Genomic DNA, 25850 nt, shown 5'->3' on the forward strand with positions numbered 1-25850 from the left:
TAATCCCAGCTACTCGGGAGGCTGAGGTAGGAGAATCGCTTGAACCCAGGAGGCGGAGGTTGTGGTGAGCCGAGATCACACCATTGCACTCCAGCCTGGGCAACAAGAGCAAAACTCCGTCTCAAAAAAAACCATAAAAAAATAAAAAAGGACTGAAACTCTAATTCTCATTTTCTTTTCTTTTCTTTTCTTTTCTTTTTTTTTTTTGAGATGGAGTCTTGCTCTGTCACCCAGGCTGGAGTGCAGTGGCATGATCACGATCTCAGCTCACTGCAACCTCCACCTCCCGGGTTCACACCATTCTCCTGCCTCAGCCTCCTGAGTAGCTGGGACTACAGGCGCCCGCCACCATGCCCGGCTATTTTTTTTTTTTTAAATTTTTAGTAGAGACAGGGTTTCACTGTGTTAGCCAGGATGGTCTAGATCTCCTGACTTCGTGATCCACCTGCCTCGGCCTCCCAAAGTGCTGGGATTAAAGGCGTGAGCTACCACGCCCAGCCCTCTAGTTCTCATTTTCTTATTTTCCAAGATAACCTGTTGATGGACATTTGGGGTTTTATTTCCTAGTTTGAGCTATTAGTAGTAATAAAGCTGCTGTGAGCATTCATTTACAAATATTTGTATAGATATATTTTTATTTCTCTTGGGTAAATACGTAAAAGTGTAATTGCTGGGACACAGTAAGTATATGCTTAACTTTATAAGAAATTGACAAACTGCCAAAATGTTTGTACCATTTAAATTTCTGCCAGCAATATACATATGTACCTAGATTGTTTTCTCCAGTCCCCTTCCTCAGTGCACGATTATGTTGCTTAACTATGACCAGCGTGTCTTCATCCCAAAACTTGGCCAAACTGAGCCTCAAACCCTATACCTACAGGTCTTGTCTCTCTTAACAGACAAGAAATGTAGTTCTAGGAAGCTGCTGCGTTTACCCCATTTTCTTAGTTTGATTCAGCTTACCTGCTGAGTACAGTTTTCTCATATTGTACCCTTGCCTTACTTAACACTTTGAATCTCTTAAAACATTATTGCTTTTACTCTGACATTCCTAAGACATTACTAATTCTGCTTCCACCAGGGTGACTTTTCCTATTGACCTTATGGAAGGGGACTGGGAGCTCCAGTCTCTGGGCCTTTAAAGCAGCCTGAGACATGTTTTCCTCATAATAGGACCTGATTGACAAATTAGCAGAACACTCATTCCTCTGAGCTAAGGGGCTAAGGATTTACAGATGAACTGTACCCAGGATTTAGGAAAGTACTTAATTCTATTCCTGTGCATATATATCAGGTTCACAAATCTATTCATTAATGGTAGACTTGTGCTTATTTTGTAGGTCTGAATAGATATGTAGGTATACACATACCCTTACATCCCAATCTCCATTTGTATTCACTGCATTGGAAATTTATATTTTATGTATCCATGCATAAAGTGCCTAGTTTAGTGTTATACAACCTCTGGGCACTCAATAAATATTAATTGAATTGAAATAATGGCATCCCTTATAAATATTCATAAGCAAATAAAACTATCTAAATATATGGAGTATGAAGCACTCCTCTAGAAATATTTGAGTTAAAATGATTAAAAACCAGTGTAGTGATTTCATTATGTGACAATATAGGTATTGCAGGAGCTATTCACTAGTTGTAGACAGTATCTTGAGGAGAAGTAAATACGTATATATATGTATATGTTTTTTAATATACATAATTTAATATAATATAGTTATTTTACTGTATGTAAAATATGAGGCTATGTCTCATGGGCTAACAAGAATTAACTATCTAGATGGATGGATGAAATCCACTTCTAGCAGAAATCTTTGAAGCCTTTGCATAGATAGTAATACTTATGAAGTACCATCTAATCAAGTGGACTAAAGGACTAAAGCAAAGATGATATAGTAGAGTCTTGATCTGGCCTTCTGCCATTGGGGAAAGAAGAGAATTTACTGCATAGCTGTTCTTCAACTTCAATACTAGGGCTGCTCAGACTAGTTAGTTGATGTACTTCATTTCTGAGTATATGACATTCAACTCACTTTAGATGGCTAGCATGGTCAGTCTGTCTTTGAGATATGAAATGTGCACCGTGCTTTCTTGTTTATTTCTTCTTTTTTTTTTTCCTTTTTGGATATGGAGTCTTGCTCTGCTCTGTCACCCAGGCTGCAGTGCAGTGGCGTGATCTCGGCTCACTGCAAGCTCCGCCTCCCAGGTTCACGCCATTCTCCTGCCTCAGCCTCCTGAGTAGCTGGGACTACAGGCGCCCGCCACCTCGCCCGGCTAATTTTTTTGTATTTTTAGTAGAGACGGGGTTTCACCGTGTTAGCCAGATGGTCTCGATCTCCTGACCTCGTGATCTGCCCGCCTTGGCCTCCCAAAGTGCTGGGATTACTGGTGTGAGCCACCGCACCTGGCCTGCTTTGTTGTTTATTTCAACTAATCTAAAAGTGAGAGCAGTTATGGTGTATGGCTGGTTATATATATATATTTTTGGAGTTGGTTAATCTGTGGAGAGGTGAGACCACCAAGTACCCGATGTTAAGAGGTATAGCTCAGCTACTCAACCTACCAAAAATGTTTTCGAATAGATAGCATTTGTGCAAAAAAGCCCCTCTAGGCAGTTCTCTGATTTTTTTTCTGTCTCTTAACTCCCCATGCCTTCTTTTTTTTTTTTTTTTCTTGCAGATCATGTTTCAGGCATATGGAGACAAACAGGGACCACTGCATGGAATGTTAATCAATACTCCTTATGTGACCAAAGACCTGCTGCAATCAAAGAGGTTCCAGGCACAATCCTTAGGGACAACATACATATATGATATCCCAGAGATGTTTCGGCAGGTAAGATGCCTAACCGGAGGGTCTGACATGTTCTAAGGGGCAGGGTTTCCCTGAATTTCCATCAGATGCAGTTTTGGCTAGAATGGGGCACTCCACAAAGGGCAAGAAATATCTTGACACTGTTTTCATTTCTGTTTCATTTGAGGGTTGGTGACTGCCAGATATTGGATGGTTATTTATGAATTAATGAGAGAAATGGTGAGAATAGAAGTCTCTATTGAGTAGGAGAGAGTAAACTAAGATTATTTGCCTGTGGTGATAGTTTACAGTGACTTGTGTGAAGAGTTATATGTGTATTTCCTAAGTCTATATTCAAATTATGGATATTAAAAAAGAGATCTGGTACTTTAGTTCTCATTTTCCAAGATAACCCTGGTTCCTAGTTGATAGCCTAGATTAATATGATGAGAATCAATATAGATAGCATAGACAAATGGATATAGAGTTCATGGTACACAGTTTAGAGTATAAGTTTTTTGTGGGAGATTTATTATAGCTGAATGAAAACTAGCATGAGAAAATACAACATTATGAATCTCAACCTCTATATGAAAATAAATTCCTTCAGTCTGTATGGTGAATCATCTCTATGCCACACATTTTTCTTCTATCAATAGAAGGCAAGAAAAGTATATCACCAGTAGAAAATGCAGCCAATAAAGAATAAGGTATCAAAAGAATACTGAATTTGTCGTTTTTAAAAAAATCTATGAATATAGGATTTTTCCAAGTTCCCTAGTCAATACTACCAGTATTACCACATTTGAATTTTAGTAGAGTATATATGTGGCCTTAGTAAACAGTCTATGTAGAATTTCTGTGTTATTCACAAATACAAGAGATTACCTCTATGCAACTATTTGTTTACAAGTTCTGTCTCCTGAAAGATACTTTCATTTGGTATTTCCCTTTTATAGCATTGCTAGCCTAAAAGCTGAGTGTTAATTCTGTTTCCCAATGCCAGTGCTATAAATATAATATAAATCACATTCTATATAAATATAATATAAATCACATTCTAAGTAATTCTTCCTATATAATAGGCATAAATACAGTGATTAGGACACATAGGTATATATGAGTCATTTGGGCTTCAAATGTTGCTTTGAGGCAAGCAAAGAAAGAGCTGAACTAGCTCCCACTTCACGAGGGATTTATTTATAGGAAGTTGGGAATAGAAATCATAATATTTTTTAAATGAATAGGTATGTCTGTTTTTTTCAAAATTGAGCAGAATTGATCTGCACATTTACAAATAGTCACACACATCTAGTGAGCTAATTCCTGTGTATGGTCCTACAGCTATGAATAATATTAGAAAGAGGTTTCTTCCCTGGAATTTCTAGTAGAAACTTCATTCTGGCCTTCTTGGATTTTCTTTTTATTAGCTGAGTGTCATGTCATTTTCCTGGATATTCCTTTGTTGTCAAGTTTCTTTTTTTTTTTTTGAGACGGAGTCTCGCTCTGTCGCCCAGGCTGGAGTGCAGTGGCCGGATCTCAGCTCACAGCAAGCTCCGCCTCCCGGGTTCACGCCATTCTCCCGCCTCAGCCTCCCGAGTAACTGGGACTACAGGCGCCCGCCACCTCGCCCGGCTAGTTTTTTGTATTTTTTAGTAGAGACGGGGTTTCACCATGTTAGCCAGGATGGTCTCGATCTCCTGACCTCGTGATCCACCCGTCTCGGCCTCCCAAAGTTCTGGGATTACAGGCTTGAGCCACCGCGCCTGGCCGCTGTTGTCAAGTTTCTTTAGGATTTTCTTTTTCTTTGTTTTAAGGAGTTGATGCTACTTATTTAGTTTTCTAATGTTAGTATTCCTAGGATAGTGTTAGGTCTTTCCTGTTTGTTAATGCTCTGGTGCTGATTTGGAATCACTCAGTAGTTTGACTTTGTTGGAAAAGTGCCTGACTTTTGGCATGTAAAAAATAATTACAAATCTATTTTAACTGAGAATGGGAGCTGGGGAATTTAGTCTAATGTTTACACTCTGCGGAACACTTGGAAAAGAAAGCAAAACCAGATTGACTGAATCTTAATAATTATTTTTGTCTATATTGAAGTTATTGTCACTGATTAGTCAAACTTCTTTTCTCCACTAGTCCCTGATCAAACTCTGGGAGTCTATGTCCACTCAAGCATTTCTTCCATCTCCCCCTCTGCCTTCTGACATGCTGACTTACACCGAACTGGTATTGGATGATCAAGGTCAGCTGGTCCACATGAACAGGCTTCCAGGAGGAAATGAGGCAAGTAGTTGAAACGCCCCTTCCCTTTCTTATCTCTGTGCCCACTAGTACCAGCTTTCTGTGAGGTGTTCATTAAATAGCACTGCAGCATGGTAGTCTTGTTCGGAGAGTTATTAGAGAGAGCATTGACTGGGTATCAAGAAATTGTTAATTTTCTAGGTTTGATAATGGTATTATGATTTTGCTTTTTAAAATAGTATTGTTTTAACACAGAGAACTCAGTTTTAAAAAAATAAAAAGGAATATTGTTTTCTTTTAGAGATACAGACTGAAACATTTACAGATGCAATGATTTGCTTCTAAATAAAGAGGTGTGAGGGTGGGTGTGTAGATGAAACAGGGTTGGTCATGAGTTGATCATTGAAGCTAGGTGATAGGTACATGAAAATAGATTATTTTCCCTGTTTTTGTCTATGTCTGAAATTTGGGGATTTTCTTTTTTTCTTTTTTCTTTTATTGAGATGGTGTCTCACTCTGTCACACAGGCTGGAGTGCAGTGGCTCAATCTCAGTTCACTGCAGCCCTGACTTCCCTGGCTGAAGTGATCCTCTCACCTCAGCCTCCTGAGTAGCTGGTACTGCAGGTGTGCACCACTACACTTGGCTAATTTTTGTATTTTTTTCTAGAGATGGGGTTTCACCATGTTGGTCTCAAGCTCCTGAGCTCAAGCAATCTGCCTGCCTCAGCCACGCAAAGTGCTGGGATTATAGGTGTGCACCATTGTGCCCAGCCGGGATTTTCTATAATGAAAACATTTAAAGTATAGTTTTGCCTAATGTTTTTTCTTATTTGGATTCATATTAATAAATGCATTTTTCATTGTCTTTTCCATGCTCAATTCATTTGATCTGGTGCTGTTGTGAGCATGATAAATGTGTTCTTGAAAGGGCTTAATCAGAATTAGGGGTTCAAACATAAAAGAATGTAACAAAGAACCCATTTTTTTATAATTATCCCAAGAATGCATTTTCTAGCCTTGGTATCCTTTCTCTCAGAGTGACCCATGAATAGTGATAAAAAGGCATATTTTGCCCTATACTCTTGTCCATGCATTATCATTCTTTCTGATTTTAACTGTGCTCCTAATGTACAGTTATAACAATGACAATACCAGTAACAAACATAAAAAGAGAGATATTTTTATTTCAACCTTAAATAGAATCCCTAGATAGATTTCATTCCATTGAAGGAGTAATCTTTACCTGTGTGTTCACCGTAAATAGGCTGGGTAGACCTTTGGAAATGATAAGCAGTTTGTTTCTATTTTATTCCATCTTTTTCAAAAAAATTTCACTATATATACAAGGTGTGTGGCTATTTCAGTAATATGCCAGTGGATGCCAATAGTAGATGATTTGGTATCAAGATGGATGCAAGCATTGGACCAGATGGAGAGTATCAGACTTGTAGGAGTCTCAACAAATAGCAAAGTCAAGAGGATTGTGGTGGGAGGATGCAAAACATTTTCACAAGCATAGATATATACTCATCAGCACACAAAGTTGAAACAGGTTTGTGCCACTGTATGTAGCATCTGCCTAGTGAGCCCCTCAGCAGCAAAGAAAAGCTTCATTGTGCTAGACTTAAATTCTGATTCATTGAACAGTGTAGTCTTCAGGAATGGAAGGTACCCTTGTGAACATGGGGCTGAGAATAAAATGGTTTTAACTAATGTAATTAAAACACAAAATGAGATTTTTGGCCACGTGAAAGCTAGCTGCAGTGCTGTGTGAAACCCCTTGCCATGATCTTTCTCTCCTGCTTTCTTTCTGCCCTCATTCTGTGTTTGAGCGAATGGAGACTCAGGGAATAGTGAAGTCCCAGAGGGACAGAGCTCTGTTCTTGCTGAAATTACAAGCACAGAGCTGCCTGGGCATGAACATGTAGTGTTTACTCTGCCAGTATGAATACAAATAGTCTTATTATACGGGCCTCTGTACCCAAAGACCACACACACACACACACACATACACACACACACACACGAATTTTTTAAAAATTAAAGGTTTTTTTTAACCCCTTTAAGACCTAACAAACCTTAGTGGAAAAGATATGTCTTAAACAGTTGCCTAGGACTATAGCTATGAGTAGTAGTAGATCTAGTATAGGAGCCATATGTTTTCCTTTGTCCAGTGCTTTAATAGTTTTGAAACCAGAAAGTGAATAGTATTTGTTCAAAAGATTTTGAGTTTTTGTCAGTTCTCACTTTCTTCTTGTTCTACAGTTTTCCCTCCTTAGTTGCCTATTTTCTTTGTTCTATTTTTCTTTTCAAATGATTGACTAGGATTGAGGCTGAGTGTTAGCTTGCTGTTTCTGAGCCTTTGAGCTCGGGAGGAGTGAGACTGATGTTCTTTTGTGAGCAGTTAGTGACTAATGCCCAGGATGGCTGGTGAAGTCAGTCATTGGCCTTAGCTAGATTATAGGGCACTGCACAACAGGAATGAGGTTGGGGTATTAGTATCAAACTCTGCTACCAATAGCTTGAACATACAATGGAGCATGTCTACTGAGAGACTGACCCATCTAAGGATGGAGTTTCAGCAGTCAGAACTCTGAGGGACAGTTGTGCCTAAGAGGTGACGAGGTGTCAGTAGGATATATTTCCTCATGCTGAGCCCAGTTTTATCAGGGCAAGTTGACTTTCAGCTATTGCGGTTTAATTTTCTTTGGCCAAAGAGCAAGTTTGTCATGAGCCTGGCACTCTACATATTACCCCAAGAATGATGTGAAGGGAATGAAAAGAGCTCATGCTGATGAGATTTGGAGCAAATCTGTCCTGTCCCAAAGAGAATGGGCATATGAACAGAGCCTTGAGAAATAGTTTTATTAAAAAAGAATAAAAAATTGAGCTGTTAATGTTCTGAGAGCCAAGGCTCAATGTAAATGCATTGGTGCTATGTAGACATTAAATCATCATAATGTGGTGTTCTCCAAAAGTGACGGCTCTACCCGGTCATCATTGTGGGTGGTATTGCATTACCTTGAAGGATTGGAGTTTCTGGGTTTGAAAACTAGCACATGGATATAAGGAGTAAGGGTAAAACGAGAGATTCCTTTAGAGTTTTCCCATGAATTGAAGTGCTTTTCTCCATGATCGAAGGCAGAAAACCTGCACTTATCAGACCATCGACTGTATGGGTGGCCAGTCTTTCTAATTTTTTTTGCAGGACAGTAAATAGGTAAAAAGGTGATGGGACCAGGACTTGGACCAATTCAGTTCCATTTAGTTTTAGGTAACTTCTTTGCCATTTGAGGAGGAATACTGGCTGTTTCAGTAGAGATGTGACCTGCATTTTGAACATTTATGCCTGTGTTTAGAGCAGGAGAAAGAGCTTTTCTGATGCGATATTAGCTACTGTCTCCTTTCTATTTTCCTAGCTGTCCCTTCCCCATAAAGAAAGATGTAACTAAAGGAATACCACCTAATGCGTGATGAAAGGTATAGGAGAACACATTTTTCTCATTGTCATATTAGAATGGCATTACATTTAGTATGAATTTAGAGTAGAAATAAAAAAGATGTAGACTAAATCTGTGAACTGCGTTACTTGCAAATAGCTCCAAAGATGAGTTGTCCAAGATTTTTCTTAATAGTTTCAAGTAAAGATGAAAATTGAGGAAAATGTGATTGCGACATAGACTAAACTGATCTCATTTCTAGCTGCTGTGATGCTAGAAATGCCCATCACTGTATGTAAATACACAGCTACATGAATGTGTGCTGTTGAGCCTGGATACAGAAGAAATGCAGCCATCTAACAGTTCTACTTTACCACTTCTCAATTTTGGAGGAATTGTTTTCATTTTCCTGCCAGTTTACTAACCTGTTTTGATCCTTTGGTGGAAGCTATAATTGCAGGTGGGGACATTTTGAGTAACAGTTCGCAATCCAGTACAGCTGCTTTTCGCACTAAATCCTGTTATTAAAAAGCTCAGGCTAAGATCAAGCCAAGGGCTGTAACGGACTTGACAGAGAACAACTTAACTTTGCCTGGTAGGACAAAGACAATTCTAGCCTTCTTGAGACTATGCTTATGTTTATTCTGAAATAAGTTATTAGCATTCTTTTATTTTATTTCTTTTGATCAGCTCTGCAAACTAGACCAATAATCTCTAAATTGGGCAATGCCAAAATATCAGTTAGAGAGTCAACTACCATAATAACTTTAGTGCTAGTAGAAATTAGAACCCTGTTTTTCTTACCATATCAGAACATGGGCAGCTTTTTAACATCCTGTCTCATCACGCCTGTCATAATGAAAAACTGAGATGAGAAGATGATGTTGCGATGTTGTATTTGGAAGCAGTTATAGTAAGTAGGTACAAGATGTATACCCAAAAAAGGGTTGGTATTCAGAGACTGGAATTCTTGGTATAAACGTTTTTCTAGGAGGAAAGTATATTGAAAATAGAATGCAACTGGGGCCGGGTGCGGTGGCTTACACCTGTAATCCCAGCACTTTGGGAGGCTAAGGCGGGCGGATCACGAGGTCAAGAGATCGAGACCATCCTGGCCCACATGGTGAAACCCCGTCTCTGCTAAAAATACAAAAATTAACTGGGTGTGGTGATGCGCGCCTGTAGTCCCAGCTACTCCGCAGGCTGAGGCAGGAGAATCGCTTGAACCCGGGAGGCAGAGGTTGCAATGAGCCAAGATCGCGCCACTGCACTCCAGCCTGGTGACAGAGCAAGACTCCGTCTCAAAAAAAAAAAAGAAGGAAAAAAGAAAATTGAATGCAATTTGATGGTTACCTCTATACACACTATCACTCTTAAGAACTGTGGTAGCTCTAAGGCGTCATTTTTCCGGATGGGCGCTAGGTGTCAGGGTTTTTCCTTCTCAGCAGCTTAGCATTCACATGAGCCTCTTGAATTGCCTTGTTTGTTGAGGCAGATTCACTGGTGTCCTTTTTTCAGTTGGTATAGTAGCCTTTATCTAGTGTTCCTACAATAAGCAATTGCAATTTTAACTCTTTGGTTGAAGATCCTTTGTACCTTGCATTAGGGATCTAATTTTTTTTTTTTTTAAAGGAAGAGGATGATTGAAGAGGAAGTAAAGTAGTGTAAATTAAAGTTTAAAGACTAGCTTACAGCCAGGCATGGTGGCACATGCCTGTCATCCCAACACTTTGGGAGACCAAGGTTGGCGGATCACTTGAGACCAGGAGCTTGAGGCCAGCCTGGCCAACATGGCGAAACCCTATCTCTACAAAATATATATAATTTAATTATATATATATAATTAAATTAGCTGGGCATGTTAGCAGGCACCTGTAACACAAGAATCTCTTGAGCCCAGGAGGCGGAGGATGCAGTGAGCCAAGATTGCACCACTGCACTCCAGCCTGGGCGACAGAGTAAGACTCTGGCTGAGAAAAAAAAAAAGACTAGCTGCCATCGTGACTGGTATTTTGGTTTTAGTCCTGCTTTATGTTTTCAGGGGTAAAATGGTGGGGACAGTGGGGATTAGGGGTTCAGTTTTGGAACTGCTCAGCCCTACTAATACCCATATTTAATTATTGTTTAATTGTTGGCAATGTACTGATATCCTGTATCTCCCAAAGTATAGCATCTCATTAATTTTTTTATTTTAAACATACAAAAAAATACAGAGTGATACGACAAATACCCCTGCATCTACTGACCAGCTTAAACAAATCTTACCATTTTGACTGTGCTTCTCACTTACATGTCACTAAAATCCTTTGAATCTCTAATTTGAGTATCAAAAAAACAATTTAGGAGTTGGTAGGGAAAGGAAGTTGGTAAGCTTATATAAGCCGAAAAGATTAGAAGAAATTAATTAGTAGATCCATTTTGACAGTTGTTAGGCTGGACCTCTTAACCCAAAGGACCTCTTATTTTAGAAAAACCACCATAACCCTCTGTCTTAATTCACTTGGTTGACATTTTCCATGCTCTCAAAGGAATTGCTTGGGTTATCCTGGACTCAGATTCTAGTGGAAAGCATTATGTTCTAAAACTGTGCCTGTAGAGAGTGTGTATATGCTTATGGGTTTTGGTGGTGAGAAAAGGGTAGACCATTTCTCATGAACACAGGACCCAAATATTTAACATTAGATTTTTTATATTGTTTTACTCAGTTTAACCTCAAAATAGCTCCATAAATGTGATGCTAATTTGGATGCACTTTACTGTGCTTTTGTTTCCTTCTTTTGAGATCAGTTTGCCTTTTCGTGCTGCATATAGAAATTGAGTCAGTGTCAGTCTTTTAGATATATGATAGAAAAGAGGCATATTTAAATTGTACTATGCTGAAGGCGAGTTCTGAAATAGACCTAAGTGAAGCGGGTCTGAAAAACAGGACCATGGTCTATGCATTGACTGTTCAACTTATAAAAAGGGTCTTTGCCATCAATCTGTCCCTAAAGATAGGAGAATGTTTATAAGTGCTTTAGGATTCTCAGCAGAAAAGGGTCAGATACATATGATTATGTATAATTATGATTATCCATAAATGATTATGGTTATACATAAGTATTCATAATTTGTGCTTGCCTTATTTTTCACCAAGGCTTTGAAAAATCAATTTTGAATCCTTGAGATTAAGTATAGAGAAAGATATATTATGACATATATGGTAAGATAGTTTTATTTTAATTCTATGTTTTTTTTTCTTTTATTCCCATTCTAAGTAAGTATATTTGGCTGTAAGTCTTTGTCTAAAATGATCTTCCAAACCAAATTTGGATCCCTCATTAGAAAAATATGGAGGCTAATTTTGAAAAATAAGTCTTCCTACCATGGAATTACTTCTAATGAATTTCTGACACTGTTCTTTTGAGATGTATAAACTTTTCTCAGAATTTCTTCTGAATGACTATTATTGGTGTTGGAGATTTCTCATCAGGTTGAGTAGTTTTTACTCATTTTTTTGATAGCAAAATGAGGCTCAATAACCTTGATTGACTTTGAAAATCCCAATGCATCCACTGGCTCACTAAAGTAGCACTTGTGGAGGGCTCCTCAGTTTCTTTCAAAAATAAGTCTAGAGATAGCCTTCAAACAAAAGAATGTACTTGCCAGCATATTTATACCTGTCTTAAGTTGTAAGATTTTACTGAAAAAGAATGTGACATAGTACCCTATGTCAAGAAACTTTACAGCTCCAACCAGAGGCAATAATGAACATCAGGACAGCAACAGATGACACTAGAGAATGAGGTGTAGCGTGGGGCTCCAGAGTTCAGCACTCATTCGTATGATTAATGGACAAGGCTTCTGGGACTATAGTAGGCCAACCTGGTTAATTTCCATATCAACCAATTAATCCTGGGCCCCATTTCTCAAATACCGCTGGCTTCTATGTGCTCCACTGCAGGTTTTTTTAAAAATAATTCCTATGCTTATTAAATTACTGTGTGTACATGTGTAAAATTACTGTGGTTTCATGTATATAAATGTTACAGGGAGAAATAATTCCCCTGTTCAAAACTATTATTTCTAATCTTTGATAACATTTTCAAAGAATTACCTCTGGGATGAAAATTTTTTGCTCTAAAAGTTATATTTTTCTTACCCTTTTATCGCTGTCTAGAGAGGTTGAGGTGAGTTTGTTCAGCCATTTTTGAATTATCCAAGCATGAAAAAAAGAGTTTTTCAGCTCTTAAGAAAATCATTTTGAGCTCTTTCATGTGATCACATAACACTAAACAATAGAACATTGATATCTGGCAAATAATACAATATGGAAAGGCATTGACGTATTTTTCAGCATGGCTTTTGCAAATGGCACAAATTAAGTCAAATATTGTATTTTAAGCCTTATGGCTTAAAAATATGTATTTTAAGACCTATACAGTGTTTTCTGATATTTCATCAAGTATGTTTTATTAAGAGACTAACAGGAGTTAAAATTACTATGATAATTATTTTCTGATAGTATATAATTAAAAGTACAGATTTAATATTCCATACAAGATACAAAAAGGGGAAGGAGGTAACATTTTGCTATGTATCTGAAAAGGAACTCAAGCTCAGGTTCCTTCTCTCTGGGTCTTAGTTTTGTCATTTTTATGATGCAGATGATGCCCAAGTCTGGGTTAGCGCTAACATGCTTGGATTCTTTGTATTGCTGCTCAAGGGCCTTGCAGGGTAGTCATCTTCCTGGCATTAGCAGAATTAGAACAATAGCTTTTACAGACTGTTCCAAAAACAACTCAAGCTTTAGGCTTTTAGCATGAATATAACAAATACAGCTTTAACATCTCAGCCACAGCCTAACCTGTATTTAAATCTGTATGGAAAGGTGTTGTTACAGCTCAAGTCAAAGTGTGGAGATGTAAGAAAGGCAACTGTGGCAAAGATACTCCCTTTCTGCTTCCCACAGCATAGCTAGAGTTGATGGATACATCTTTCACCCTTAAAAAACAAAATCCTGGTATGTTTTGCCCCTTAGCTTTTCCTGCAAATTTCTTTGTTGAGCTTAATATTGTTTTATTTTGTAGTAACAACAGCAGCTTTGGAAAGTGCCTGTGTGCACTTGCACATTCTATTCACACTGATAGTACAATTAATGTTGATGTCAATTTTGGTGTTAATTTGGGGTCATGATTAGTGTTGACACTTTGTGTCAGACTAATGGCATTTATGGACACCATCAGAATAAATGTTACTATTATCATGTTTTCACTATCTGTTATAGTAACATTAAACCCAGGTCCTTCCAGGAGAAAAAATACATATATGGATAGATAGATAATGCTGTTCTGTATCACTGGTGTTACTCAGTGAGAAAATGACATCTCAGGGCAGAATCCTAATCACTGTTTGGAGCATCAGAAATAATGATCACCTCTGATCGGAGGTTGTGAATAATTCATTCGGTTTGATTTTCACGTCCTGTCCAGTGATACTTTTCAAACCAAATGTGTTTCTACAGGAAAATAATGGTCCCACTTCTTATGGAAATACTGTGGCACAAATCATTTTACCCACATAAAAACAGTTAAATAAGACTGTTCTCTTCTGCTTGCCTTCTCCTTCCCATCCCCTCCTCCCTCACTTGAGCATGTTCATTCCAGAATCAGAATGTAGCCAGAGAAATATTTTCTGCCTTAGAACTTGTGTAAGGGAAACAAATATTTATTTCTGCTTATCCTTAGCTTATTCCCTGTAGCTCTTTTCATCCTCTTCCCTTTTTCACTTTAAGATAATTAGCTTAGGTTGATAACCCTAAACCTAATCAACCTGCTCATTGGAATGTTCTGTTATGAAAAATAACCTGAAATTAAATATTTTAAAACTTATTCATGGCTATAGTAATGAAAAAATAATTTGTAGTAAGTACCTAGGACCACTTGGTTAGTCAATGCACGAGAGAAGCAGTGATCAGAGAAGACGACGCTGGCACTGCCTGTTTGAGTCTAAAACTCATTAGACCATAAACCCACCCACTTATAAGCAGGCTGTAGGCTACCTTTTTGTTAATTTCTTAGCTCTTCCGTCTTCCTTCAGCTCTTAGTCCTGGCATGTCATTTTCACCAGGTTTCACCTGGATAAAAATGTTAGAGAGAAAGAGAAGACCCCCCAAAAGGGGGATTCAATGATGGGATCTCCTTTAGTCATTATTCTTAAGTTAATATACACGGCAGATTGGGCTTAGGTGAAATCAATGAATGTCACATTGCTAATCACATTGTCACACTGTGTATACTTTTATAGTGATTGTGGAATTTTCTATATGAAATCTCCATTGTGTATATAATATAGATAGACCCATCTATAGAAAGTAATTTGACTGAAAAACTTACAGTGTACTAATTAGAGGGTGAAATATGACTGTCTTCTGAAGCAATGACCTAATCCTTTGAGATGAAGCTATTCATTGGTAGAATATTTTGAACCTTTTCTCCTGAATGTTGTGACCCCTTTTTTTTTTTTCCTAAATCTAACAAGGGCAGGGGAAAGCGTTTTTCAACCTAGTTTTCATCATCAGACAGAAAGTATTTTGCATTCAGAAACCATTTCCAGTATCAAATTCAATTTTGTCAAGTGATTAGTTGAGTTTGGTAGAGAATAATTTAAAAACACAAAGCTGGAAATGGCTATGATGCTTCTACACTGGAGGAGAGCAGTTGCTATTCTCAAGTTGCAAGCTTCCTCTCAGTGACTTTGCATCACAACTGGATTATTGTGTTGTATGCCTTTGCAGCTGTTACAGACCTGCATCTGTTAACACCATGTGTTCCTACCCATGACTGGTAGAAGAAATAGGGAATGGGTGATTGGGTACCTTCACTGCCTATCAGTGCAAACGTCCTTTTATGTACATATGTTTATAAAGTTCTTTAGCCCCCTTCAAGATGAAAGGTTCTGTATAAATATAAGCTTTCGATTTTAGTACATGTTTGTAATACATGTGGTACAGTCCTAAATATGTATTTAGCTGATAGGCACTGTTCTTGTCTATTGTACAAATATTGACTTTAAAAATATAAATATGTATTTAACCATCAGACCAGAAAAACACTGAAGCAGTTACTTCTCAGGTAGAGACATTAATATTGTATAAACCTATGTATACATATGTTTACACTCTACCACATCATTGCAGAGCATTTCTTTGTAGAAAATGAAATGATAACCCAACAAACTTAGTTCTTGATATTTCTTTCTCTTTAAAGTGAGTCTCGATTTTTAATTTTCATATGTTTATCTCTTTCAAATTTTATATAAATAAGATCTGTTGTAGTATGACTACAATCTAGAATTAGTTCCTCTAAAATATGGGAAATTGATTAGGCTGGTGAGATTTTTTTCCCCCTTAATTTTTTTTTTTTTATTATGGAAATGCTCAAACGTATACTAAAGTAAGCATAAGTAATATAAACTCCCATGTACCTATCACCCAGTGAAGAAATATTTGGTAGTTTTCTTTTCTCAGTTATTTTTTATTTTATAAAAAGTTAAAGTTATCAATGCAATATAAACACACACAAAAAAATTTGGAGAATGGAAAAAAAAATACAATTTCATCATCCCAATAATTATCGCCTCATTTTGCTCTTTCTTATTTATTTTTGTTTTTTCAACATGCTTTTCAACTGATGAAGCTGTCATTCATACTATGCACTTACTATATACCAGGCACTATCCTAGGACCTAACATGTATTTAATCCTTCCAACAAACTTATGCAGTAGATTTTTATTACACTTGTTTTACCAGTGAAGGAACCGAGGTACAGGGAGGTTGATAACTTACCTAAGGTACATGGCTAGAAAGTTGAGTCTCATTTCTGTCAAATTATCTTAGATTCGGATTCAGAAGAGTCTCAGAATGTGGCTCCTGAGTCTGACCCCTTTTCTAATTTAGTATTACATCATGGGTATTTTTAAATGCTCTTCCTAATCTTCATAATCATCATCTTATAAGGCTGTACAGAACAGTAACAGTGATCTTGCTATCCAATTTACTTCCCTCCAAAATAATTTTAGGTTTTCAGGAAAGTTACAAAGATAGTATTAGACAGTTCCGGTATACCCTTTCCCAGCTTCTCTTAATGTTAACACCTTATATAACCATGATATAATTACCAAACTAAGAAATAAATATTGATACAATGGTGTTAAAGAAACCACAGACCTCTTTTTTTTTTTTTTTTTTTTTGCCAGTTTTTCTCCTAATATCTTTTTGATTAAGGAACATACTTCCTTAATTTCTCTAGTAAAGAAAATACCATTTCTTGGCTGGGTGTGGTGGCTCATGCCTGTTACCCAGCACTTTGGGAGGCCTAGGCAGGTGGATCACCTGAGGTCAGGGATTCAAGACCAGCCTGGCCAACATGGTGAAATCCCGTTTCTATAAAAATGCAAAAATTAGCTGGGTGTGGTGTTATCTGCCTGTAATCCTAGCTGCTCGGGAGGCTGAGGCAGGATCATCACTTGAACCTGAGAGGCGGAGGTTGCAGCAAGCCAAGATTGCACCACTGTACTCCAGCCTGGGCAATGGCCTCAGACTCTGTCTAAAAAAAAAAAAAAAAAAGAAAATACCATTTTTGTGTATGTGAACCTCCTTTTAAGAAATAAACACTTTGGGAGGCCAAGGCAGGCAGATCACAAGGTCAGGAGTTTGAGACCAACCTGGCCAACATGGTGAAACCCCATCTCTACCAAAAAAAAAAAAAATATATATATATATACACACACACACACACACACACACACACACACACATACACACACAAAAATTAGCCAGGCCTGGTGGCATGCACTTGTAATCCCAGCTACTCAGGAGACTGAGGCAGGAGAATTGCTTGAACTCAGGAGGCAGAGGTTGCAGTGAGCCGAGATCGCACCATTGCACTCCAGCCTGGGCGACAGAGCAAGACTCCATCTCAAATAAAATAAAATAAAGTAAAATAAACAATTCACATTAGCTATAAGGACAAGTTACTTAATTTCTCTGTGCCTTAATTTCCTTATGGCAATAATAACAGCTACCTTTGAGTTAATAATAACTACCATTTGAGGGCTTTTGTATGCCAGGCTCTGTACTAGTTTAATATGGTGTTACTCACAACAATACCTCCAGAAAGAATCTGTCATCCGCATTTTATAACTGGAAAAGTGAAGCTATAAAATGTGAAGTGTCCAAGGTTATACAGCTAGCATAAAGCTGAGATTTGAACCAAGACAGCTTGACTTTGCAGCTTAAGCTCTTAACCACTATCAGTAGTTGTCAACTTTTAGAACAGTACAGCAGATAGTAAATGTTCAATTAATGGCAGTTATGATAGCTATTGTTATTTTTAAAATAAAATAGTTTAAGACTAGGACTCTTATTCCATGACTTCTAAAATATATGTGGCAGACAATGTTCTGTGCCCTTGGTGTTAACTATTTTTCAAGTATTATTTTTAGAAGTGAGGCAGGGCGCAGTGGCTCACACCTATAATCCCAGCATTTTGAGAGGCCGAGACGGAAGGATCACTTGAGTCCAGGAGTTCAAGACCATCCTGGGTAAGATGGTGAGACCCCGTCTCTACAAAAAATAAAAAAAATTAGCTGGGCATGGTGGTGACACACACGCCTGTGGTCCCAGCTACACAGGAGGCTGAAAGGGAGAACCACTTAAGCCCAGGAGGCCGAGGCTGCAGTGAGCTGTATTTGCACCACTGCACTCCAGCCTAGGTGACAGAGCAAGACCCTGTCTTAAAAAAAAAAAAAAAATTGAAAAATAAAAAGACTCTGGAACTAGCAAGCATTATTACTTCCTTACTATGTGTAGTGTTCCTGGGAAGCACTAGAGGAGATGATAAATTGTTCAAGATGGTAAGCCAAGAGCAATCCTAAGCAGCCTATGATTAGTTATCAGAAGAATTCTCAGGCTGGGCAAGGCAGCTCATGCCTATAATCCCAGTAATTTGGGAGGCCGAGGCAGGACGATGGCTTGAGGCCAGGAGTTCAAGACCAGCCTGCAACATGGTGAAATCTTGTCTCTACAAAAAAAATGCAAAAATTGGCCGAGTGTGAAGGCACATGCCTGTAGTCCCAGTTATTTGGGAGGCTGAGGTGGGAGGATTGCCTTAAGCCCAGGAGGTGGAGGTTGCAAGTGAGCCAAGATTGCACCACTACACTCCCACCTGGGTGACAGAGCGAGACTCTGTCTCAAAAAAAAAAAAAATTCTCTACACAGAGGTCTTAGTAGGAGATCAGAAAAGAGAGGAATTACTTTAGGCTGGGAGAAGCTTTACTGAGGAAATGGAATTTGGATGAACCTTTTGGAATGGGTAAGATTTGGACAGAGTGAGGGGAGAGGAGAGAGAAAGACAAAGTTTTTTATGTAGAAGTTAATATAGTAGATTTCTGCTTTTAATAGTGTGTTTATCAAACCCATAGCTATTATTTTCTTAATTTCGCATGTGGGGACATTGAAGCTCAGTAAAATTAAATTAATTTTCTTAAGATCACACAGTTAGTTAATATAAGTGATAGCACCTGGATTTGGATCTAAGTTTGTTGGACTCTAAAGCCTATGTTCACCTTTATATGCCCTATCCTTTGATTAGCAGTGAAATCTAAATTTTAATGTAAATTGAATAATAAATGCTTTCTTAGATGTTTGTCCATCATGCTACCTCAGAACTGAATGTCTTCCAATCAGGAATCTTGCTGCACTAAGACTGGAATAACACTCTCTATTCTGTAATGGTACTTTTTAAGACAGGAGGAGGGGTCGGTCGATGAGCAACACTCTTTGGAAAGACATTGATAAAGAGTATTGTGTTCTTGGTGCTGCTGTGTTGACACCTAATTAGAAGTCAATATTGCAAGCATAATGACCTAGCCAATTGCTGAACTCACTGCCCAAGTGACACAGTTAGAGTCCCCAGGTAGTAATGAAAGATAAGAGTATTATTTGCCTGCCCAGTGCCACATGGTCACAATGTTTACATTAGCACACAAATGCTGAAGTAGATTCTTCAGGGCTTGTATCTAATCTGCTTCTGGCCTGTGTGGCTAAGGTTAATATATCATAAAATTTGGTGTAAAACCCAATCTTTCTAACTACAAATGCATTTAGAGGAAAATTGACAGGAAATAGCTTTTCCTTCCTGAAAAACAAAAGATTTGGGGTTAAGGGGGCATGTGCGAAGGCAGATAAAATATTTCTGCTTGTACAGGGATTATATTAACTAGCTTCTTAGAAACCATAACCAAAATTATCCTGAAATTTGAGTGTTCGCTGTGCTATTTTTTGAATGATCTATTTTTCCTTCCTTTCTCTGTCTTTAATGAGTAGATGGAGTAATACCTTATCTTAGAAAGTGATTGGATTTTTTTCTGTGTGTTATATCCATTTTGATTTGTATTTGGCCAATGGTGTGATATATTAAATAGCTTATATTTATCTGTGGGTGTTTCATATATATATTTCCTAATGCTGAGAATCACAAATAGCTGTGTAGAATGCTTCAACCAGCCTGATTACAGTGGATGTGCAATTGGATTGAGGAATGTGTACTCAGAGCTTATGATCACTGGCCCGGTTGAGTCTGGGTGATGCATGTGGCTTTCCAGGGATGCTGCTATTTACATCTGTTAATGGCCCTTCTTGATGGCCAGCTCCCCAATGAGGTGATATGCAGCAGCCTGGGGATGAGGGACCAAGGCTGCAGATGTGGCTGGGCTCCATTAGGCAGAACCAGGGATGCTCATCTGGTAGGTAGGCTTTGTGTTTGGTGGCGAGTGGTGGGGGCAAGGAGGGGGGCGAGAGACAGAAAGAAAGGGGGAAAAATGAATGAAAAACATTACTTATCCAGGTATAGGGGAAACAGGCAGACATGAAAAACTACAGCTATAACTAGAGTATGAGTGAATAGAAAAGAAATGGAACTAGCAAATATACAAGTAGAAGGATTGACTAGTTCTCATATCGAAGGGGATTAAAACAGGAGAGGGCTATGAGAGTGTGGAAAGAGACATGTCACCTCTGCCTTTTAAGTCAATATCATTTATTTATGTCGCTGGCCATATGCTGCTGAACAGAGAGCAGAGATTTACATATAGTGCATCAAGAGATTCGTTCTTTCCATCCTTTGGTTTTCTGGTGCTGGGAGAAAGCAAGAGATGCTCACAAGGATGCAATGTTGAGCATTAGTAAATTCTTGCAGAAATGGAACGTACCTGAAACAAACCAGTAAGGAGTGTTTCTGTTATTCCTATCAAATGCTAGAGGACAGTACAAGGAGCCTGGATCATGAAAAGTGTACAGTCCATGAGAAGTGATTTTTTTTTCTGCTTCCTTGTGTGTTGAAGATTTCTTGGAACAAATGTCACAAAAGATGGAGAAGTGTCTGTGTTAGTCCATTTGTGTTGCTATAAAGGAATACCTGTGGCTGGATAATTTATCAAGAAAAGAGGTTAATTTGGCTCATGGTTCTGCAGGCTCTATAAGCATGGCAACTGTATCTGTTGGGCTTCTGGTAAGGGTCTCAGGAAGCTTATGATCTTGGAGGAAGGTGAAGGGGGACCCAGCCATTACATGGTGAGAGAGGGAGCAAGAGAGAGGTGGGGGGCAAGGTGCCACACTCTTTTTTTTTTTTTTTTGCACCATGACATTCTTGAGTTAATTTGAGTCACCCCTGGGTGAGAGGGCCCTGCACCTAGAAGAAGGTGTTGGGCCTCTTGGTGGTGAAGTATGGCTTATGCTAACCATGCAGGACCCCGTGGGGCAGTGGGAACTTGATCTCAGAGTCATGGAACTGTTTGACCGCCAGCTGGCAGCACTTGCTGACCGCAGTTTCCACCTTCATGATCTGGGTGGAGTGGGCCGGTGTGTGATGCCAGGTGCCCATGTCTCACTAGCACTGGATGACAGCACCCATGGTGGTCAAGTCCTGGTATCCAGTACATGTTGTGGGTGCTGCTACAGGAGTCGTAGTGCAGCTAGATGCCAGATTTCTTCACCTGCAGGGGGAATTTCTCAAACACCTACCTACAGTAGACAATTTTCCCTGAAGACTTCTTATCTTCTTTTGCTGAGATACCAAGTACCAGAGGCGGGACTTGGCAGTGACATGATTAGGTGCAAAGATTCACATACCACAGAAGGGCAGCATGTGGCATTTGGGGGTGGGCAGGCAGCAACCCACCACCTTGTACTCTCGTAGTGTGCCCAAGGCGTTCATAGCACTCTCTACATGCTTACTTTCACCCGCAAAAGGCCACACTCTTTCAAACAGCCAGATCTAGCATGAACTCAGATCAGAGGGGAGCACCAAGCTATTCATGAGGGATCCACCCCATGACCCAAACACCTCACACCAGGCCCCATTTCTAACGTTAGGGATCATATCTCAACATGAGATTTAGAGAGGACAGACATCCAAACCATATCAGTGTCTTAGTATATATGGCAGTAAAATGAGAAATTAATCAACAGTGCCATGGCATTCTTCCACATGTATCCTGAGTGCATTTAGATTTTGGCTTTTCTGCCTTCTTTGAGCAGCCCCAAAGAAGGAATTGAGACAGTTTTGAAATACACAGTAGATCAGCTCTTCTCAGCATAATCTAGCAGCATATTAGAATGTCTTTTTAGTTTCCCACAGGGAGTGTGGCTCTTTAGCAATGTGTATCTTTACATAATGGCTGTGCCTAGGTATACTCTGATACCTTCAAGGAACCTGGAAAAAATTCTGCATGTAAAAAACTTCTGTTCATTCGTTTGTTTATGCCTTTCCAGATTGGCATGGTAGCTTGGAAAATGACCTTTAAAAGTCCTGAATATCCAGAAGGCCGAGATATCATTGTTATTGGCAATGACATCACATACCGAATTGGGTCCTTTGGGCCTCAAGAGGATTGGTTATTTCTCAGAGCTTCTGAACTTGCCAGGGCAGAAGGTATTCCACGCATCTATGTATCAGCCAACAGTGGAGCAAGAATCGGACTGGCAGAAGAAATTCGTCATATGTTTCATGTGGCCTGGGTAGATCCTGAGGATCCTTACAAGGTACACACTAAGAACATATAATATTTCAAAGTGCTATATGGTTATGCTACATGTGTGGATAGGTAGGGGAAAGGTAGAGGTTTAAGTTCAAAAATCACCACTTATGGTAAAAATTAAATATAAACAAAATTATTTATGAAAATTCCTTAAGACACCATATTAGAGACAAATTATTTCTCAATATGTTCACCTGGTTTTTCTTCCAACTATAAAACAGGTTGCTGTTTCTTTGGTTGAGCACTAGATGAAATAGTAGGTATGCATTTAGTGTGAGACATGCTAAACCGAAAATATCTATCTTTAAACTATTTCATTGTGGCTTCCAGGATTTATGGTCAATCATCAACAAAATCCCTTACCTCCTCATCTTCTACTCCAACTTCCTTGTTCACCTTGAGATCTGTCTCTCCTCTAAAGGTATTACTTCCCCCGTAGCCCTCTGGAATACTGACTGATTTCTGTCTTTCTTTTGTACCACTGAGCCTGGAAGGGGAATATTGTCCTCCTTACCCTCCTTGCTGCTTCCGGACACCTCTCCCTTCTCTCTGAAAAAATCTCATCTTTGAATCTCATGTCATCAGACTGTGCCATACCCTCACTGCTCCTTGTGTTTCCTGATCCTTTGGTCACTCCCTCTCATTCTTTGCATCTTTTAGTTCCTGGCACATTGTCACTCTGTCCATTACTACTAGTCATGTGATAATTCTTGGTGATTGCTATATCCACATAGATGATCCTTCCCATAATCTGGCTTCTTGGATCCTTGACTCCTTTTCTTCTAATGGTTCTATCCTATACCCTAGCCCAGCCTCTCATTCCCCATAATCTCAATTTCAAGTATCTCTTTCTTTGCCACCCCCTCCGTCCTCTTTTCAGCTGTCTCTCTCTCTAGTCTGACAATCCTTTGAAATCATCAGGACCATTGAGTTGAACTCACCTGTTGATCCTCCCACCTTTCTTCTGTTCTTCACTCCCTCTTTACACCTCATTTCATTCCTATCTAGCTTAAACTCCAGGGTTAACTCCTTGATTAATCATTATAATCACCATCTTTTCTACACCTTCAACTTTCTCTCTCAACTTGCTTCAACTTGCTTCTCTCTTTGCTTACTCTGTGCCTTTACAGAAACCTTGTTTAAATCCAATTCTCTCCATTCTGCTTCCATGCCTGCACCTGCCCAGCTCAACTTTGATGGAGAAAAAAACAGTTCTGTTGACTGGTCTTACTTTAAATTCAAGCTTACCAACCTCCTGGATGACGGTTTCACATCTCTCCCCTCAAACCTCTAACATCTACTTCCCTCTCCCCACTCAGCTGATATTGTCAGACCTTGCTTCCCAATATTCAAGAAAAGAGAAACAATGAGAAGAGAGCTTCTACAAGCTCCCATGTACCTGCATCCGTTGTGCCCTTACTCTTCACCTTCTCTTCTACACTTTGAATGAACAGTTCCTACTTCTGTCTAAAGCCAATCCCTCCTCTTGTACACTTGATCTCCTTTCTTGCCAACTTAAGTGTATGATTAACACTTCTCCCTGCTCTTTCATGCATCAGCACTTTTTCCTTCTGTATTGTATCAGCCCTTGTAGCATACAAACACCCCTCTAGTCACTATCCCTCCCTTCCTTCCTTTTATAGGAAAATGTTTTTAAAAGAGTTGTTTGTTCTTGCCGTCTCCAGATGTTCTTCTCCCATTCCCTCTTGAACCCAATTCAGTTGAGCTTGCACCCTTATCATTCCACTGTAGCTGCTTTTTGTCAGGGTCACCAGTATTCCATATTACTGAATTCTATGGTGAATTCTCAGTCCTCACCTTAGTTATTTGACAGTAGCATTAGCATTTGACACAGTCAGTCATTCCTTCATCCTTGAAGTACTTTCTTCTGTTGGCTTCCAAGAGCCCAAAGTCTCCTTTTTATCTTCCTGCATTTCTGGCTCCTCTTTTTCAGTTTCCTTTGCTGCCTTTCACATCTCTAAATATAAGAGTATTTCAGGAGATGATGGAAATACTCTATATTCTGACTGTGGTGGTGGCTACTTAAGTACATACATTTGTCATAACTGATCACATTATAACACTTAAAACTGATGAATTTTGTTGCATGTAAATTATACTTCAATAAAGTTCACAGAACAACTTTATTAAAATATGAAAATTGATCCAATACAGGGGGTTTTTTGGGGCTGATGAAAATATTCTGGAATTAGTGGTAATGGTTGCACAACATCTGAATATACTAAAATTTACTGAGTTATATACATTTCAGAATGGTGAATTTTGGCTGGATGCAGTGGCTTACGTCTGTAACGCAGCATTTTGGGAGGCCAAGGCAGGCAGATCACTTGAGGCCAGGAGTTCAAGATCAGCCTCGCCAGCATAGCGAAATACCATCTCTACTAAAATATAAAAAATTAGCCGGTCATGGTAGCACACGTCTGTAATCCCAGTTTTTCAGGAGGCAGAGAGGCATGAGAATTGCTTGAATGCAGGAGGCAGAGGTTGCAGTGAACCAGGATCGTGCCATTGCACTCAGCCTGGGTGACAGAGTGAGACTCAAAAAAACCTTTAAAAACCAAAATGTTGAATTTTATGTTATATTAATTTTATCTCTTTTTTTTTAAGAGACAGTGTCCTGCTTTGTCACCCAGGCTGGAGTGCAGTGGCACATTCATAGCCTACTGCGTCTTCCAACTTCTGGGCTCAAGTGATCCTCCCACCTCCACCTCCCAAGTAGCTGGGACTACAGGCGCACACCACCACACCCAGCTAATTTTTTTATTTTTCATAAAGACAAGGTTTTGCTATGTTGCCCAGACTTGTCTCAAACTCCTGGCCTCAAGTGATCCTCCCACCTCGGCCTCCCCAAATGCTGAGATTATAGGCATTAGCCACTGTGCTTGGCCAGTTTTTTAAATTATAAAAAAAAATGTGAATGGGGACATGTCAGGAGCACAGAGGCTGCAGCGGGAACAAGAAGTTCTGGACTCCCCATTCTCAACCCCACTAGGACTCAATGTCCTCTCACCTGTTGGTTTGGCAAGACAGCCATTATAGAAAGTAGGGTAGAAGGAAAAAAGTGATTCAAGGGCTTGGTCCCTGGACTACTCCTTTTCCTATTTACCTTCCCTTGGTGACCTCATCCTGTCTTTTTGTTTTGTTCTGTTTTTTTGAGATAGGGTCTCACTCTGTTGCCCAGGCTGGAGTGCAGTGGTGCGATTACAGCTCACTGCATCCTCCACCTCCTGGGTTGAAGCAATTTTCCAGCCTC

General features: G+C 39.1%; 1 protein-coding gene and 1 pseudogene across 9 annotated transcripts in view; one reads left to right on the forward strand and one right to left on the reverse strand.

Annotated features, from left to right (window-relative positions):
- ACACA (acetyl-CoA carboxylase alpha) overlaps positions 1 to 25850 on the forward strand; it is a 332443-nt gene that overhangs the window by 233332 nt on the left and 73261 nt on the right. For all 9 annotated transcript variants that reach the window (XM_031657026.1, XM_031657027.1, XM_021928272.2 and 6 more), the window contains 3 exons: positions 2701 to 2856; positions 4954 to 5100; positions 22311 to 22580. In XM_031657026.1, coding sequence (XP_031512886.1) covers positions 2701 to 2856; positions 4954 to 5100; positions 22311 to 22580 — 573 coding nt within the window. The remainder of the gene's footprint in view (positions 1 to 2700; positions 2857 to 4953; positions 5101 to 22310; positions 22581 to 25850) is intronic.
- Positions 19754 to 22390, reverse strand: LOC101009964 (annotated as a pseudogene).

Source organism: Papio anubis, chromosome 17 (genome assembly GCF_008728515.1).
Source record: "Papio anubis isolate 15944 chromosome 17, Panubis1.0, whole genome shotgun sequence".
NCBI lineage: Eukaryota > Metazoa > Chordata > Mammalia > Primates > Cercopithecidae > Papio > Papio anubis.